Genomic DNA, 17,261 nt, shown 5'->3' on the forward strand with positions numbered 1-17,261 from the left:
GAACTGTAGGGCTATTTATATTCATAATTTACAGTGTGCACAAAAGCTTTATTGGACCTGCTGTCATATATTTTTAACCAGAGTGCCACTTAGAAAACGTAGTTGCGTTAGTCATTCAAACAAAAGCAGCCAGCAGGCCACGCCATTCTTGCTAGTTCTAAATTCTCAAGGCCATCTATGATGGGAAATATTTGAAAGGGCAAATGCAAGTTGAACTGCACTGTAAATAATGATTATCACCATAACCGTCTTTTGTTAGTTGGTGTGAACACACAAATGCTGTATTAAAAGGAATGCGTAACTAATAATGCACATTTCAGAATGATAATAATTCAATCAATATTGTACATAAGTATTTTTTGTGGTTTTGTAGTGCAGCAATACCTATGGGTGCCAAGAGCCTACCAAGATATTATGCAATTAAGTCACAAAAAACAATTTTAAAAGTATTTTTCAACCAAGTTTTTATTCAAAATCACTGCACCTTCATCAAAAGCTGTGGGTGAAAAAAGTACTACTCATCCTTCTTCTGACTATCAAGTATAATGACCAAGCATGTCAAACATCAAGATTCTGACTTCTACTGTTACCCTTTGACCTTATGAAGACCCAATACACAGGGCATTTAGAGCATATTCCTTCAAGGGCCCTTAGTAGAAGTATACTACAGTGCATTGTATCATACCAATACTTTGAGTATGATGTAGGGATGCCGTACTGCAAAATACCTCATTGCATAATCATACATTTATTGATCAAATGATACCCTATTGACAGTCTTTGCCGAACCTAAACAGAAATATCTTCCAAAATATACAACTTATTTAAGATACAATTCTACATAATATGACAATGAGGAGTTCATTATCTTCAGTCAGCAAGTGGTGAGTAAACATGATTCTCAGTGAAATTTTCATTTGTTTCAAGATGACACCACAGGCAAGGTGATTGTGAGAATCTAAAAGACACAAAAATAAGCAGCTCAAATGAACAATGGGATTTAAAAATACCCAATTTGGGAAAATGTCGGCATGTTAGAACTTAGACAAGAAAAGGTTGAAAATAGCCACAAGAAAGGATGTTATTCATCAACTTTACCTTAGTACTGCAGTTGGGAAAATGTCGGCATGTTAGAACTTAGACAAGAAAAGGTTGATAATAGCCACAAGACAGGATGTTATTCATCAACTTTACCTGAGTACTGCAGTTGTATTGTGCCACACTCGAATCCTGGTCCACCAGGAAGGGATGGAAGATGTCAAGATAGTAGAGTGAAGGACGGGCTGTCAACACAATGCGGTCCTCTCCAATGTTCAGTACCAGTGCCCGCGATGAAACCTGTTCAAGTCAAATTCTTAAAATTTACATTACTACACTTTTAAGCACTTTACAAAGATGACCTGTTTTATTTTTCATCTGACCTCATTAAACCATACCATAGCCAACCATAATGAAAAAACTAAGTCAAAAGCCACAGCTCTATTATTATATTTTGTTTAAATTTGGGGCAAACACTACAAGATGTCATTACAGTCATGAATCCCTCAATTAAAAAGCGTATGAGTCTGTCTCATTGTGCCCCGCGATTGGCTGGCCGCCAATTCAGGGTGTCCCCTCTGGTCCCCGTTATTAGCTGGGATAGTCACCGCCCACAACCCAGAAAATAGGGGGAAAAAGTGAAGAATTGATGCAAAAATATATATTTTCCAGTCATTTATTGACATAGACAGAACTAGGTGTCCAATCCTATTTGTCTGGAAAGGGCCAATGAATTAATTCACTCCCACCAGATGAATTGAATGAGTGTCCAATTAAGGGTGGGTGTGCATTTCTCACCACTCCAGGCAACTTTATTTCAGCAATCAGGTGCTCAGCCAATCCAGAAGGAGGCTCCACAAACAAGGTGAATTCTGGTCTGAGGAAAATGCAAATTGAGGAGAGTTTACGCCCCCAATCAAGCAAACATTTAAACAATCAGGGAGAAGAGGCAGATGGATCTTATGAGGCTGAAATTTTATGAATTAATTTTGATGCTTCAAATTTAAACCGGTATCGATCAGATCATGGTAATTCCATACATACCTTTTTGCCTCTGAAGTGGAAATCTCCCTAAAAAAAAGAGCAGAGGGAAGAGAATAAAGACAACAAATGCCCAAATCAATTGTTATAGGTCAAACTGCCTGTATGTTATGTAGTTGTTGAGCTCCTGGAGGTAAGTAGTAACTGGTATTTTTTTACACATAGGTGGTGGGGAACTGTTGATCTGGCTGCATCAGTAAAAAGTATTGGCTGCCATCTTGCATCTATATTGTAATCATTGGCAGTGAAAAGTGTTCAAGCTATCTTTTATCTGTCGGCGAGGCTTACTGCGGTTGCAGCTCTTGAATAACTGGCTTGCTTTTTGTGCGAATGTTCTGCTGGTTGACTGAGCCCAAGAACTTTCTGTTCTTCAGCACCTTCCATTCTGGAAAAAAAGGCAACAACTGCAAGCTTCAAAACTTGTGCAACCAAAATGGGATAGGGTTTTACACAAGCACACTTAATTACCTCTGCTAAGCTCAATGTTGTATTTGTTCTCTAGACCTTCCAAAGATACCATGATAACAAATTGCTGGAACAAAGGTTCTTTCTACAAGACAGATATAGGCAAACATTAACTGTATTCTTTTTTTTTTTTTTAACTATAGGTCACACCACTCAAAGAATACACAAGAGGAACAAAAATATAGTCGCACTGGAGTTTAACTTGCATTTTTGGTAGGGTCATTTTTTATTTGATCAGAAAACAATATAATGGAGAACAACTGTCTAAATAGAAATCTGTTAACATAGCAGTTTTTCATATAACTACAGCCTTAAAAAAAAAACAACATATCCTGTCGGGGAACTGAAAGGGAAAAAAAGTGATAGTATGTCATAAAAATTATTTCTGGTTTAATGATCAACACTACATTACACCCAGAACAAGATACTCTAATTTTGTCAATTCAAAACAACTTGTATTAGAAAGGGGACGTATACTGTCCGCACTAGGATGACAGATTTGGCTTAAATGAATGTATTTTGTGGACTGCAAAAAGGGATGGTGAAAAATGTGTTTGACAGTCAAATTGCAAACAACAATTTGTTAATCTCAACATACCTGACACTTCTGGAAAAAGTCCTGATTGATTACCACATCATATGCTGTGCATCCCTGGGAAACTGAATAGATGAAGATTAAATTTAGGAACTAAACAGCAGGCTTATCATGCCATAGTACATGGAATATTAATGGAATTACTTTTCTCCAAATATTACACAAACTTCTGGTTCATGTGAGAGAAAATAAGCAAAAAAATGATTATGGTTACTCACTGTTGTCCAATTCGGTGTGTGGTTCCCCAAGGCTCATGGGAACTCTGTAGCCACTGGGATCTTCTGATTGGAGCAAATCCAGAAGTTCCTCTCTGGACAGTTCAGGTGGTGCAGGAAGCAAGTTTGACTGACAGATGTTGACAAAGACCTTTTCCTTGCTAGGCTGCGATATTGTCTTTACACAAATTCCTGAGAGGAAAGACAAATAAGTGTTTGTCTCTTATCACATTGCATTACTTGGTAAATATGACTTGTGAATCTATTACTCACCGGGTTGAGGCCGAATCATTTTGGTATCTGGATTTGCAGTTTGCATGTTTCCTAGTGTCTGAATAGACGAAAAAATGTAAATATATTAATACTGGTAGACCCAAGTTAAAATGAGAAAACATATTAGACAAAGTGGTAATTTTATTCTTTATTGCTTAGTTTAACACTGTCATAAGCCACCTTTGATGAATATGAATCAATGCTTATGACTGATGTCATTAATTGTCCATATCCAAAGACATTTGAAATCACATCAACTTTGCATCAAATGTGACAACTATGGTGAACATTCATTCATATTCATGACAAGTGTCCTGAAGTGATTATAACATTCTTATGGCAGTGTCATGATAAGGATTCAAACAAAGTGCAATTGATGAAGAGAAAATATATTACCTGTGATAACAGTTGCTGATACAAATCTTCTTCCTGCTCTAATTCCATCTCAGAGTTGAGGAGGGTTGAGTCGGTTGCCATGGTTGTGTTAAATGTGCAAAACAATCCTGTACTTGGACACACAAAATATCAAATAATTGAAAAATATATCATCTATCACATTCATTTCAAATAGTGGAGTCTCCTGCGGACAGGGTGTGATGTAATGTGTCATCCAAGTTTAAGTAAAGATAATGACTTAATATATCTGTTACCATTGACGTCTCTCAACGTCCAATCAATTGAACGAGGAGGGCCATTTCGAATGACTTGGATGTCGATTGCAAAGAGATCATGTATATTACAACTTCCATAACTGACAGTTTCATCTAAACTACTAAATCAACGTCCTAATTCATCATTATTCTTATTGGATCTGTAAATAAACGTGCACGTGTATTTCCCTTTCTCGCAGAATTAATGATAAACGTGATCAAAGTACACAACACATACCAACAATAATAACAAAAATCAAAATAATACTATAATACTAGTCAAGAAAGATCATCTTAGCAGATAAAGTACGTTGCTACAACAGTGAATCGCAGTTGCTTAGTAAAAGCTGAAGGATGAAATTGAATAATGCAACTTGGGTAAAAATAAATATTTACTCGCTTTGTTGTACTTACGATTTAAAGGCGTGACAGTGTAGTACATACAATATCGTACTTTACATTTTACTACACTTTGTTTCCTTATGTTGCATTGAACCGAATGATGTCAGGAAGCAAATCATTACATTTCCGTGCTGGACCTTCAGAATAAACGCATTATATCTAGAACGTTGTTAAAATGATCAATATCTTATTGATGATGCTAAAGGATGGCAAAACTGGTAGATTTGTTTCATTTGAATGATAATAAATAATTGTAAAATAAACACCACAAATTCAAAAAGACAATATATATATATACAGATATTTTTTATTATAAAAAAATGGTACAAGAGAACAAGTGTGTCATCATTTCACAGTGATGAATATTTGGATATATTCATATATTATATATAGATATATATAGTAACATTGAAAACAGATGGACACAATACACGTATGACTAAAACTCCAAATTTGGCTTTTCTTGTAAGGGAACACAACAGTGAATCAACTTTTTCCATTGATATAGTGATCATTTTCAAAATTCCTGATAATAAAGCAATTAACTATAAGAAGTAATTTAAAAAATATATTTTTAATGTCACTCAAGACCTCAAAACCTTTATAAAGTTACTATTTCAGGTAGTTTAAATAAATATTTGGTTTTTTTTAAAAAAAAAAAAGCATAATTCTTGCATGAAAAGGTTAAACTACCAGAAATAATCGCTTGTCATACTCCAACACCTATTAAGGCTTAGGTTTGTAGTTTGTATGATTAATATAATCATGAAACAATATTCTGTGGGCTTTGAAAAAAATAGGCAGATTGCTAGAAATGGAATAAACCGGCATGTGAAAATGCCTGACATTCATTTTGTGCAGTAAGTAACTTTACTCTAGCCTGCTGAGAAAAGTTAATCCTATTTTGCCATTGTGTTAGTGTGAGCAGCTTTTTTTACTCTTGTTACATAGGTCACATCTGCTCTAATTTGTAAGTTATCATTAGAGGATTCAAATTTGAGCGAAGTTCGACCTGGAAAAGAAAAGGCAACGTAAGTATATTTAACTTTATTTACAATACAGTTTATTTCTGAATATACAATGGGAGGAAATAAAAAGATGCAATGAAAATAACACTTGGCAACAATATGAAAAAATCAATCTTTCTGTTAGCTCTCACAGATGTTTTCTACTATTTTTGGGTATAGAATTGAAACATGATGTTTTTCCACATCATTTTATTTTCCTCCCAGTATTATCTTCTTACTATATTGTCACTGGTGCATTCAATAATCATATCCTTTGTAACAATGCTAAAAATTGCAGTCAAACTTGGGACTATGCCCTCACAGGCAACCAATTAATTCATTTAGAATTAACACTTACCGGTAAATCAGACTTTCCAGATGGATTACAACACTAGAAAACAAGACAAAAAATATTAATGTACTGCTGTAAGGAAGCATAGGTATCAATTTGCCCTCTATCTCATATATGAAGAATAGCATTATTGCAAAATTCCAACATATAATACCAAATTATTGCCGTGATTAATTGTTGGTATGAATGTGTTCATCAATTATTATTCAGCCAAATAGTTAAACAATAGCAGTACTATATTAGGATGAACATAATGTGTTTTGTAATTTACAGATGTAGAAAAGCAAAAAGGCAAGTAAGCATGAGCTAACTAATGCACAACAACAACAGAGAAAACATTTTTGTTCGTCACCTGGCAGCTCATGCTTTGCATCCTCTGGCATCGCATGTAAAAGTAAACAGCAAATGGCAACACAATGGCAAGAGTTGAAGAAATTGCCAAAAGCACCTTCAAGATAAAATCATCTGGGGAAAGAAAGAAAAATACAGTGTATATTTTTTACATTAACATCACACAACAGAAAACAAATCTTCAGTGGCATCTCCAAATTGAAATGTCCCAACCATAACATTTTACAATCTTAGCTACACCATGCAGTGTAAATGACAAAAAAAAAAAACAATACAATAACCAATATCATATTTTTTCTTTGCATTTTATGTTATAAAAATGTGGGAAATTGGTAAAATATTCTAAACACAAAAAACAGAGATTGATTACCACCACAAATGGTCTTATGGTCAGTTAGAGACAGTGACAAACACAAATGAATAAAAATATTGAATATTACCCCTGTGATAGCAGAATTATACTATAAAACTTACCTTTGCTTTGACAGGCTAAATTCTGTAAGTGTTGTTCCTTGCTTTCCAGCACCGTGGATAGCGACACTTGTGATGTCATTGGTAGCTCAGTCTGAGATGGCCAAACTGTTGAGGTCATTATTGTTGTGGGTCCTGTTGTTGTTGGTCCTGTTGTTGTTGGTCCTGTTGTTGTCTGTCCTGTTGTTGTCGGTCCTGTTGTTGTCGGTCCTATTGTTGTCTGTTTTCTGGTTGCTGGTTAAACAATGAAATAAATTGACATTAAAAGGCAATAGTAGGAAAATGAAAGTAAGCCTTTTGACATTGGCTTAAGGAATTGTATTTCTTTTTTTCCCAAAGAAATACATTTTTATTCTAATACGCAATAATTATTATGAATGTTAAATATGGTTAATTTACTTACCAGCATCCAACATTTTCTCATATAAAGGGCAAATACTGTCTAAAAAAATACATAACAGACAAAAAGATCATTAGAAAAAAATGCTAAAAGAGTGAATATTAATATTAAGATATAAAGAAATGGCATGTGTAATATAATGTAAACATGCTCACCATATTCACAGCCTGTAGTGGAAAAGGAAAAGATAAAAATGGTCAAATTGTTAATATCGATCAGAAGTTTACATTTTCTATCTCAATAAGTAAATTAGAATATAGTGCAATGTACCCTAATTTATAGATTGACTACAAATTCAGAAAAAATATGTAAATATAAAATGATTTTTATATGATGAGTGTGTACATACCGTTTTCACTATTGGTAGAATTCACCACTACAGCTATAAAGCACATTAACAGATGAGAGTGAACAGTCATTTTTTGTGAACTTTTGCACTTTTTACTTGTTGACTTGGGCAATAACTAAAAGGAGGGAAACAGATTTACAGGTTTAGTATTCAAATTTAATCTTCTAATAAGTACATAAAGACACTTAAATGATATTTTCTGATCATCACTCACTTTTTTGGAGAAGCAGTCCTTCAGCACATTACACATCTTGCCTTCCAAACAGTAGCTCTCTAAAGTACACTCTGCCACATCCTTCAGAAAGAAAGACAAGCGAGACAAACATTAAATATTATAGAATGTAATTTCTTATCAATCAATAAATCAACATATTTTGGCTGGATTTGTGACATACTGTAATATTCTCTGGGATCACAAGGGAAATAATTGACAGTTGTGTTTCCTTTTTCTGTGGGATAAAAGAAACAAATACATTACATTTTAGTGAAATTCAAATAAATGATGTTTTATATAATACTCGTAATGAAATAATGACTTAAAAAAACACATACCCACTGATCGTTTGAGAGATATTCTATACAGTGCTCTTTTGAAGTTTCAATCAACCTAAGAAATACCTAAAACAGACACATTGCATAGTAGATGAATTTTCCCAGAACTTAATTTGGAAAACTAACATGAAAACTAAAAAATAAAGACACAAGCAAAGCAGAGACTCATTGATAATAACCATTAAAGAACAACCTTAACTGATGTTGCTATATTTGTTATATTACTTTAATATTAATTGGGGGTATTCCAATGAAAGTACTGTGTTTTCCAGACTATAAATCACTTTTTTTTTTTTCATAGTTGGGCTGGGCCTGCAAATGTGGGCTGTGTTCCACCTGTTGTGTATCTCAAAAGCCTCTAGTTTTGCCTACCAGCACTCTGTTTTTGTCTATTGATTTTTGTGTTCTTTTGGGTCCCACTTTGCTTGCATCTCAAGATCTACACAAGACTTCCAGTGTACTTTTTTTTAGTGGGAAATTGTCTCAATACCTACATTTCAACCAATGCATTTTGTATTCTTTTAATAACAAAACATGCTTTAAAAATGTGTTGTGACTGTAACAAGTTCTTTTTAACCACATGTGCAGTTTTTGAGAATTTCTTACCAGGAAGTGATACTACATCCACTTCCCTCATGAAGTGAATTACTACCACTTTTTTTTTTACTTTTTTTTTAGTAAATGTTTAAGATTTGTACTGTGGTTAAAAAATATGTTGGTCAGCAAGAATAAAGAAGGAAAGGCTTTCAAATATTATGTTCTGAATAGGTTCAACTAATCCTAGTTGCAATTTCTTTTATTGTGACAAAAGAACAAAAAAAACTATAAATGGCATCACTTCAAATTTAGTACTTGTTGTTAATTCTGCATGTTTTCAAATAATTGTAGCAAAGATATACAGCTATTAAACCTCAGTTCTGTTACTTACAAAAACACACAGATGGGTTCCCAACCTCCATTTCATTTTGGCACTGTTAACATCCAGGCTCAAACTGAAAAAGTAGAGGAAAGACACAAGATATTTGAATCAGTAATATGAAGTACAGTAAATTGTGGAAACCCACCAGAACAACACATGAATACACAAAAATCATAAGCGAGTGAGTGACAATGGAGAAATAACTCATTTATTCATTCATTAACCATACTGCTAATCCCCACAAGGGTTGCAGAGGGTGCTGGAGCTCATTCCAGCCAACTACTGGGACCAACACATTTTTTTGCTGTTGGTGGCATACTTTGTGTGGTAATTTTTTTATCTTTGTTTTTGGAGTAGTGTGTATCTGTTAAATATACAGTTCTTGTTTATCTGAACATTCCTTTTGATTACTTAATAATCTACAACATTGATTATCATCCTTTATTCCACCAGGGGGCAACGCCCCCAACTTCAGAATTTACTGAAGGCCAGGCTCATCAAACAAACAATAAAATCTCTAATTTCTAAATTAAAAGAATATTATAATAAATACGTGCGCACAGGAAGTCAATGAAAGTGAAGGTCTTGACTTTGCCAAAATAGCTATTTACCATAGTGACGTCCACGTCCATTGTACGAGTGCGCATTGAAAACGGTTGAACTCGCATTGACGTCTTGTCTCATTGCAATGGCTACATTTAAGCAGCAATAAAAGAAGACAATATTGGCTGACTCACCGCGTTTCGATCCCGAAGAAGTGCGTCTGCTAATAGTCCATGCTTTCTCTGACTCCTTTTTACTTTCACTTTTATATTGCGTGGAGCGAGTCCCGCCTCATATCAGTCCCATATACTAATCGCTATCAGTGACGTAACTCAAGTTTCGTGTTTCGAGTACGTTCTACTTTCGGGTTAGAATCACAAGTGAAAGAGATTTCAACCCTTCCTCATCCTGTCATCATGAATTGAATGATCATGTTCCACTTGCCATTGACAGCTATAAACGTCCAATCCATTTTGACTTGCAGCGATGAAAAGCCTTCCAGCCAAAATGGATTGGACGTCTATCACTGTGAATGGCATATCATGTTAATTTCATGGAATTAAATTAAAGCCGAGCCATCCGGTGGAGAAGTGGTTCTTCCGTCTGACTTTGGTGTAGGCAGTCTGGGTTTGATTCCCACTCGGTGTGTGTGTGAGTAGTTGTCTGTCTCTCTGTGTGCCCTATGACTGAGTGGCGACCAGTCTAGGGTGTAGTCTGCCTTTCATCCGAAGAAAACTGAGTTTCTTCCATATTCTCCCTGTGCTTGTCTGGGTTTTCTCTGGATACTCTCATTCCCCCCACATTCCCAAAACATGCATAGTAGGCTGCTTGAGCACTCTAAATTGTGCCAAATTAAGAATGTGCGCATGACTTGTCGTTCGTCTTATTGTGTTCTGTGAAATATCAATTAATGAAAGAACAGGGGTCGATTGGTCTGGTCACTTCATGGTGTGGAGCACAAGTGTCAAAGTGGCGGTCCGGGGGCCAAATCTGACCCGCCGCATCATTTTGTACGATGAGAGAAAGTAAATCATGAGTGTCGACTTTCTGTTTTATGATTAAAAAACCCACTATGTACCGCATTGTGGGTCAAAGTCGCGGCCCGGGGTCCAAATCTGACCCGCTGCATCATTTTGTGTGGCCCGGTAAGGTAAATCATGAGTGCTGAATTTCTCTTTTAGGATAAAAAAAAGCACTGTCACTGTTACATAATGGCAACCAGCGAGTCGACGCAATGCCTCATAGCAAAGGACTGACTTGGACCCGTAAGGGAATACACATAGGAAGGCCGCCAGTGACGTATTAATATAGAAATATCCCAAAGAACTCAGGCGAAAACTTATTGGAGCGCAGCACCTGACGTCATCGACGTGCGACGTTGACCGCGTGTTTATCCTATGCACGGCCTTTTTTCATTTTAGTCATGACAGAGAGCTATAATTCGTATTTTGTCCATTGACGGTGTTGCCCAGCCTAAAAGAAAGACCAACGACGGACGAGTGATACGTACTGAGCTATTTTGACATGAGATCTTATTGATTACATTTCGATACGCCGATTTATACAGCAGGGGAATTTCACAAAGCATGATGGTGGTAGGTGAGAACCGAAAAAGCGTCATCTAACTTGATAGCCTGATGATATGAGACCAACTTTGATTGTTCATTCATTCTCTGAACCTCTTTGTCCCCACAAGGATCGCGGGGGTGCCTAAGCCTATCCAAGCTGACTTCGAGACACCCTGAACCTGTGGCGGAGGAGACTGAGGCGGAACCATTCACGCTCACTCATCTAGTGTGCAACCAGCCTACACCCTTTGAAATGTGGGAGGAAACAGGAGTACCTGGAGAAAACCCATGCAGGCCTGGGAAGAGCACACAGGTGGGCTGACCTGCATTCGAACCCTCCATGTATAGTATGTTTTTTTTCTTCCGTAAAACACCACCAAAACTCAGGCTAATGTTCTACATTTTGTGTTGTGTGCGTGTGTGCTTTGTTTTTTTCATGTACAGCACAAGTGTCAAAGTGGCAGCCCGGGGGCAAAATCTGGTCTGCCGCATCATTTTGTGTGGCCCGGGAAAGTAAATCGTGAGTGCCTACTTTCTGTTTTAGAATCAAATTAAAACGAAGAGTATAGATGCACTATATTCCATTTCCAGATTTTTCCCCCCTTTCAAATCAATAATTGTAATTTTTTAATCAATTTTTCTTTGTTTTTAGTTCAAAAATAATTTTGTAAAATCTCTAAATATATATCAAAAAAGCTAAAATAAACATTGTTTTAGATCTGAATATGAATATTCAGTTCTTTTAATTAATTTATAAAAAAGTCTAAGTTTATTTAAAATGGTCCGGCCCACATGAAATTGAGTTGACGTTAACGTTTCCCGCGAACCAGCCCGTGTCTGACACCCCTTATGTATAGTAAGGCTTAAAAAAAAAAAAAAAAAAAACGGTATATTTAGTTCACAGCACAAGTGTCAAAGTGGCACCCCGGGGGCAAAATCTGGTCTGCCGCATCATTTTGTGTGGCCCGGGAAAGTAAATCGTAAGAGCCTACTCTCTGTTTTGGAATCAAATTAAAATGAAGAGTATAGATCTATTGTATTCCATTTCCAGATTTTTCCCCCTTTCAAATCAATAATTGTAATTTTTTAATCATTTTTTCTTTGTTTTTAGTTCAAAAATCATTTTGTAAAATCTCTAAAAATATATCAAAAAAAGCTAAAATAAACATTTTTTTAGATCTGAATATTCAGTTCTTTTAATTCATTTATAAAAAGTCCAAGTTTATTTAAAATGGTCCGGCCCACATGAAATCGAGTTGACGTTAACCGCGAACCAGCCCGTGTCTGACACCCCTTATGTATAGTAAGGCTTAAAAAAATTAAAAAAACAGTATATATAGTAGGGCTTTTTTCTTTAAAAAAAATGACACAGTATACATAGTAAACCTTTTTTTTAAACATTTGACTTTATTGTATACTTGAATGAATCTTGGCTTCTGGCTCATCCTCACATGGCTCGTGGACATACAAGATATTTGTTGAATGTAAGTTACAGCATGGAGGAAATGTTCCCCACGAGTTCACGCCGTTACTTGTTTGTTGACAGACTCATTCATACTGGCGCCTCCCGGATTGCGCCCTCATCCAGGTGTCTCCGGCGCCCCGGTGAGCGGAAGCTGACACGGTCATGCTTTTTGGACGGATCTCGGAGATGCAGGCGGGCGACTTTGCCTGATGGCAAATCCTCACTCATCTGAAAGTCCGATTGTCGTCAACAACGTCATAACTTTGGTCACGTGACCTTTGTCATTCATGGCGTCCAGTCGGGAAGAACTCGCTGACTGGCCGCAGGAGCAGTCGGGACGGATGCACGTCGCCACCGCCTTCGTCATGCCAGGTTGGAAACCGTGTCTGTAAAATTGGAAAGATATTATGTTGTCATCTTGGGCAGTGTTGAGAAATAATTGTCTTTGTGTCATGAAAGGTGCATTGGACAATGTGGAAGAGGAGCAGGAGGAGAAGAGCGGGGTGCAAAACCGACAAGTCAAGGCCTCCTTGCCTCACCCCGTGACAGCCGTGGGTGGAGTTGAGCTGTGTCCCTGTCATTCAAAAAATAAAAATGTAAAATTAAAAAATGTTTCTATTTTTTTTTTTTGTAAAAGGTAATTTATCTTATGTCGCAGGTGTTCCTCCTTATTTTTCTTCTATTCACTCGGTGGTTTGCTCTGCTTTGTAAACTTACCTAACTTTTCTCACTTGAAGGTACTATAAAGTACTAAGTATGATCTGGGAGTGAAAAGAGACAAAACAACAAATACTACTACCTAATCTTGTAGAGTGGTGGCTCAGTGGATAAGTCATCAGTCTCCCACTTCTTAGGTCCCCGGTTCGCATCCCAGTGCAAGCAAAGATTTTCCCGCAATTGTTCAAGTAAAAGAATAAGTACAATTGCCTAAGTGTTTAACTGAATAAGTATTCAGTGGTGGATGAAGCATTTTGTCCAAAAAATGACTAAGTGTTTCACCCCATTTCCTTGGATAAAACGTTTCAAGGTACAATAATGTTCTAAGTATGATCTGGGAGTGAAAAGTGACAAGATAACATATACTACTGGCTAATCATGTGGAGTGGTGGCCCAGTGGCTAAGTCATCAGTCTGCCACTTCTTTGGTCCCCGGTTCGAATCCCAGTGCAGGCAAAGATTTTCCCACAATTGTTCAGGTAAAAGAATAAGTAATAATGCCTAAGGGTTTAACTGAATAAGTATTCAATGGTGGATGAAGCATTTTATCAAAAAAATGACTAAGTGTTTCACCCCAATTCCTTGGATAAAATGTTTCAACACCTATGTATAAGTGGGGCACGAGTTGGTGTAGTGGGTTGCACACTCGCCTTTGCACCGAGAGAACGTGAGTTCGCTTCCCGGTGTCAGCGGTTCACTGACCAAGCAAGCGGTCGAGGGTCGGCCGAAGGCCGACCCGAGAACGCCTTTCGCACAGACAGGTCCATCAAGTGTCTTCCGAACTGCCGAAGGCAGTTCGGAATATAACCTTTTGCTGAAAAGTATGACTAAGTGTTTAATATAAATTTAAAAAGTTTTTTTTTTCTTCTTCTTATTCTATTTACTGACCTACATGGTGTAGTGATCAGCCAAAGGACGACAGTGGGAATTGAACCCGGGTCTCCCCGACGGGAGTCCGGTGAACTAACCTCTGCGCCATCCAAGTGACTACACTTTTCTTTGTAATCATTTGAGTATCTTTAGAAGAAGTCCACAGAAACAACCAAGTGAAAAAGTGTCACAACCGGGAATCGAACCCAGGTCTCCCAGACGGGAGTCCAGTGAGTTAACCTCTGCGCCACAATTTGGCTACACTTTCTTTGGTCATCATTTGAAGCTCTTGATCACAAATACACAGAAACAACTAAGGGAAAACGTTCCCCAACCAGGATGTCGTTTTTCAAGAAAAAAAACCTTACTATACATGGGCATTACCAAAAATAAATCAAGTAGTCAGATATCACTAATATTACTGGGGAGAGTGTCTTTCCACAATTAGGATTTTCGTTTATGTTTCCCAACCAGGATGTCGTTTAATAAGGAAAAAAAACTTACTATACATGGGCATTACCAAAAATAAATCAAGTCGTCAGATATCACTAATATTACTGGGGAGAGTGTCTTTCCACAATTAGGATTTTCGTTTTATGACAAATGGTCTATAAAGAAATTTCGAATTGGAAAAGTCATCATTGAGTCGTCTTCTTTTCTGTCCCTGTGCGAATTTTGAAACGATTAAAAAACACTACACGCAATTCGATTAGGAGATATTATGAATGCAAGTGGAACTACTATATCTTTGTAGAAACTTGCAATGTAGAAAACGGAGCATTTCTTACCATTTCGGCATGCGTCGAGTACACAAAAATCCGCCAGAGTAAAAAAAACAACAACTTCTTGGTGGACTTCTGTTCATGTTCTTTAACAAACGTGTCTTGGTTGGAGCTGACCCAAACTATGCCGTTTAGATCAAGCGATTAAAAACCTGAAACGATTACAAACAAAACAAAGCATAGCAGAGCAGGTCAACGAAAACCATTCTTGTCAATGTCTTTTCCGGTCCATTAACTTCCTGGTCAACAATGTGATGTCAATTTAGGGAACGCCCCCCCGACTTTTTTTTTTAATAGAATAGTTTGAAATGAAAGCCTAGTCTTATGGGATGCTACGCCTTTATGTCAAATCAAAAGCCTTTATTGTCATCATACACATATGTGTATAATGAAATGAGTGAAATATCATTCAACAAAATATCATTCATCCAAAAAAGACTGAGACATTTTTCTTTTAAATAGAGACGACTGTGTGTCGTCAAGGAATGGCCCAGTTAAGTGTGGCCCTATAGACCATGAAGTCACCACACTTTAGTAATTTTACAGTCGGGAAACATTTTTCCCATAAATGGAAACAACCGTGTGTAGTGAAGACTTTCCAATAGTGACAAATACATGAGTGGCTATCATGGTGTAGAGGTTAACTCACCTGACTACCATGTGGGCAGGTGTGGTTCAAATCCCAGCCTGGAAACATTTTTCCCTTAAATAGAAACAACTGTGTGTAATCAAGACTTTCCAATAATGACAAATTTATGAGTGGCCACCATGGTGTAGAGGTTAACTCACCTGACTATCATGTGGGCAGGTGTGGTTCAAATCCCAACCTGGAAACATTTTTTTCCCTGAAATAGAAACAACCGTGTGTAGTCAAGACTATCCAATAATGACAAATTTATGTGTGGCCACCATGGTGTAGGGGTTAACTCACCTGACTGTCATGTGGGCAGGTATGGTTCAAATCCCAGCCGGCAAACATTTTATCCTAAAATAGAAACAACCGTGTGTAATCAAGACGTTCCAATAATGACAAATTTGTGTGTGGCCACCATGGTGTAGAGGTTAACTCACCTGACTGTCGCGTGGGCAGGTGTGGTTCAAATCCCAATCTGGAAACATTTTTCCCTTAAATAGAAACAACCGTGTGTAATCAAGACGTTCCAATAATGACAAATTTGTGTGTGGCCACCATGGTGTAGAGGTTAACTCACCTGACTGTCATGTGGGCAGGTGTGGTTCAAATCCCAGCCAGCAAACATTTTTTCCTAAAATAGAAACAACCGTGTGTAATCAAGACTTTCCAATAATGACAAGCTTAGTGTGACCACCGTGGTGTAGAGCCTGACTGTCGTGTGGGAAGGTGTGGTTCAAATCCTGGCCTGGAAACTTTTTTCCCTTAAATAGAAACAACCGTGTGTAGTGAAGACATTCCAACAAAGACAAAGCAAAGTGTTGCTACTTCGTGGTGTGGTGGTTTGCTCACCTGACTACCATGTGGGCAGGTGGGGTTCAAATCCCAGTGGCAGCTGATTAAAGAGTGACTGGTGGGTGAACCATTTTGCCATTAAAAAAGACTAAGTTATTTTTCTGTTTTAGGATTTAAAAGAAAAAGCACTATGTACTTCTTTTGGTGTCAAAGTGGCGGCCTGGGGGCCAAATCGGTCTAATCAGTCTTATCTACGCTTGTTTAATGCAGCAGAACCTGCAGAACTGATTGTGAAGGCGGTTGAGACAGATTTCGGACCCTGGCAACAAATAATGGCTGAAATGTTATTGATTAAATGCTTCAACATGAAAACACACACCTGGAAGGAGTGCAACCAGGGGGAAAACAATGAAAGGAAGCTAACAGACAATTTGGAATTATTTAATTATTAAGTATTGATGGACAAAATATAATTATAAATTTCTTAGGCCAGCAGAGAAGGCCCTGACGGCACACCACGGTAAGGATATATGTAGAGCCCTTAGATGACATCTGCATATAGAGCACCCCCACAAAGATAAACATTGCCAACCAAGGATGGGACCATATGTTGTAAACATTAAATCTCATTTTTTTTTCCACCAAAAATTTGTTTCACGTTTTTACCCCAATTTTTTTATCCCCCTTTTTAAAAAGACAATTAGAAAAAAAGACAGCGAAATGTCAATACAAGTTTAACCCATTATAGGGCAAACAAAGTCATTGGCTGCCCATTGTTCTATCTTTGTTGATGGTATGCAATAAGCTAAAG

The 17,261-nt window shown here is 37.2% G+C and overlaps 3 protein-coding genes and 2 long non-coding RNA genes across 11 annotated transcripts; 2 read left to right on the plus strand and 3 right to left on the minus strand.

Annotated features, from left to right (window-relative positions):
- Positions 1-447: 447 nt before the first annotated feature.
- On the minus strand, positions 448-4,808 carry pih1d1 (PIH1 domain containing 1). Of its 5 annotated transcripts, none has more exons than XM_077735145.1 (11): positions 4,692-4,808; positions 4,024-4,130; positions 3,628-3,685; positions 3,358-3,546; positions 3,143-3,204; positions 2,548-2,629; positions 2,368-2,464; positions 2,083-2,109; positions 1,837-1,915; positions 1,195-1,338; positions 448-958 (listed from the first exon to the last, which is right to left on the minus strand). In XM_077735145.1, exons 1-11 carry the CDS (start codon positions 4,717-4,719, stop codon positions 923-925), a joined length of 909 nt encoding a protein of 302 aa, XP_077591271.1. In that variant the 5' UTR covers positions 4,720-4,808; the 3' UTR covers positions 448-922. The 5 variants fall into 5 exon arrangements, with proteins under 5 accessions (XP_077591271.1, XP_077591266.1, XP_077591268.1 ...); XM_077735140.1 differs by having other exon boundaries at positions 448-968; XM_077735142.1 differs by having other exon boundaries at positions 448-968; positions 4,024-4,135.
- LOC144209004 (uncharacterized) lies at positions 1,900-8,158 on the plus strand. Its single transcript, XR_013328957.1, has 4 exons — positions 1,900-2,212; positions 2,688-2,757; positions 5,631-5,710; positions 6,312-8,158. It is a non-coding gene; the product is annotated as an uncharacterized LOC144209004 (long non-coding RNA).
- On the minus strand, positions 5,338-9,928 carry LOC144209003 (uncharacterized). The gene is made up of 12 exons (XM_077735146.1): positions 9,818-9,928; positions 9,090-9,153; positions 8,162-8,227; positions 8,005-8,058; positions 7,824-7,904; positions 7,610-7,724; positions 7,416-7,427; positions 7,264-7,302; positions 6,864-7,094; positions 6,391-6,503; positions 6,045-6,077; positions 5,338-5,691 (listed from the first exon to the last, which is right to left on the minus strand). The coding sequence occupies exons 2-12, from the start codon at positions 9,123-9,125 to the stop codon at positions 5,632-5,634; spliced, it is 840 nt and encodes a 279-aa protein (XP_077591272.1). The 5' UTR covers positions 9,126-9,153; positions 9,818-9,928; the 3' UTR covers positions 5,338-5,631.
- Positions 9,929-10,990: 1,062 nt separating this feature from the next.
- On the plus strand, positions 10,991-13,245 carry LOC144208253 (uncharacterized). Of its 3 annotated transcripts, none has more exons than XR_013328854.1 (5): positions 10,991-11,222; positions 11,320-11,504; positions 11,636-11,711; positions 12,738-13,028; positions 13,116-13,245. XR_013328854.1 is itself a non-coding variant. In XM_077733998.1 (4 exons), exons 1-4 carry the CDS (start codon positions 11,210-11,212, stop codon positions 12,809-12,811), a joined length of 348 nt encoding a protein of 115 aa, XP_077590124.1. In that variant the 5' UTR covers positions 10,991-11,209; the 3' UTR covers positions 12,812-13,084. The 3 variants fall into 3 exon arrangements, 1 of the variants encoding a protein (XP_077590124.1); XR_013328855.1 differs by having other exon boundaries at positions 10,991-11,218; XM_077733998.1 differs by lacking the exon at positions 13,116-13,245 and having other exon boundaries at positions 12,738-13,084.
- On the minus strand, positions 12,585-15,306 carry LOC144208254 (uncharacterized). Its single transcript, XR_013328856.1, has 3 exons — positions 15,031-15,306; positions 13,196-13,230; positions 12,585-13,042 (listed from the first exon to the last, which is right to left on the minus strand). It is a non-coding gene; the product is annotated as an uncharacterized LOC144208254 (long non-coding RNA).
- Positions 15,307-17,261: the final 1,955 nt, after the last annotated feature.

This window comes from Stigmatopora nigra, chromosome 15 (genome assembly GCF_051989575.1).
Source record: "Stigmatopora nigra isolate UIUO_SnigA chromosome 15, RoL_Snig_1.1, whole genome shotgun sequence".
Taxonomy (NCBI): domain Eukaryota; kingdom Metazoa; phylum Chordata; class Actinopteri; order Syngnathiformes; family Syngnathidae; genus Stigmatopora; species Stigmatopora nigra.

Excerpts from the sequence above, each read along its gene's own strand:
- LOC144209003 (XM_077735146.1), bottom strand. The coding sequence starts at position 9,125 with ATGAAATGGAGGTTGGGAACCCATCTGTGTGTTTTT. Across the intron at positions 8,059-8,161 it reads ATCTCTCAAACGATCAGTGG|AAAAAGGAAACACAACTGTC; the intron begins GTATGTGTTTTT and ends TTTATCCCACAG. Across the intron at positions 6,078-6,390 it reads TGCAAAGCATGAGCTGCCAG|TGTTGTAATCCATCTGGAAA; the intron begins GTGACGAACAAA and ends CTTGTTTTCTAG.
- pih1d1 (XM_077735140.1), bottom strand. The coding sequence starts at position 4,719 with ATGTACTACACTGTCACGCCTTTAAATC. Across the intron at positions 3,547-3,627 it reads AATGATTCGGCCTCAACCCG|GAATTTGTGTAAAGACAATA; the intron begins GTGAGTAATAGA and ends CTTTCCTCTCAG. Across the intron at positions 3,205-3,357 it reads ACACACCGAATTGGACAACA|TTTCCCAGGGATGCACAGCA; the intron begins GTGAGTAACCAT and ends TCATCTATTCAG.
- LOC144208253 (XM_077733998.1), top strand. Across the intron at positions 11,505-11,635 it reads GGCCTGGGAAGAGCACACAG|CACAAGTGTCAAAGTGGCAG; the intron begins GTGGGCTGACCT and ends TTTCATGTACAG. Across the intron at positions 11,712-12,737 it reads GTGGCCCGGGAAAGTAAATC|ACTCATTCATACTGGCGCCT; the intron begins GTGAGTGCCTAC and ends GTTTGTTGACAG.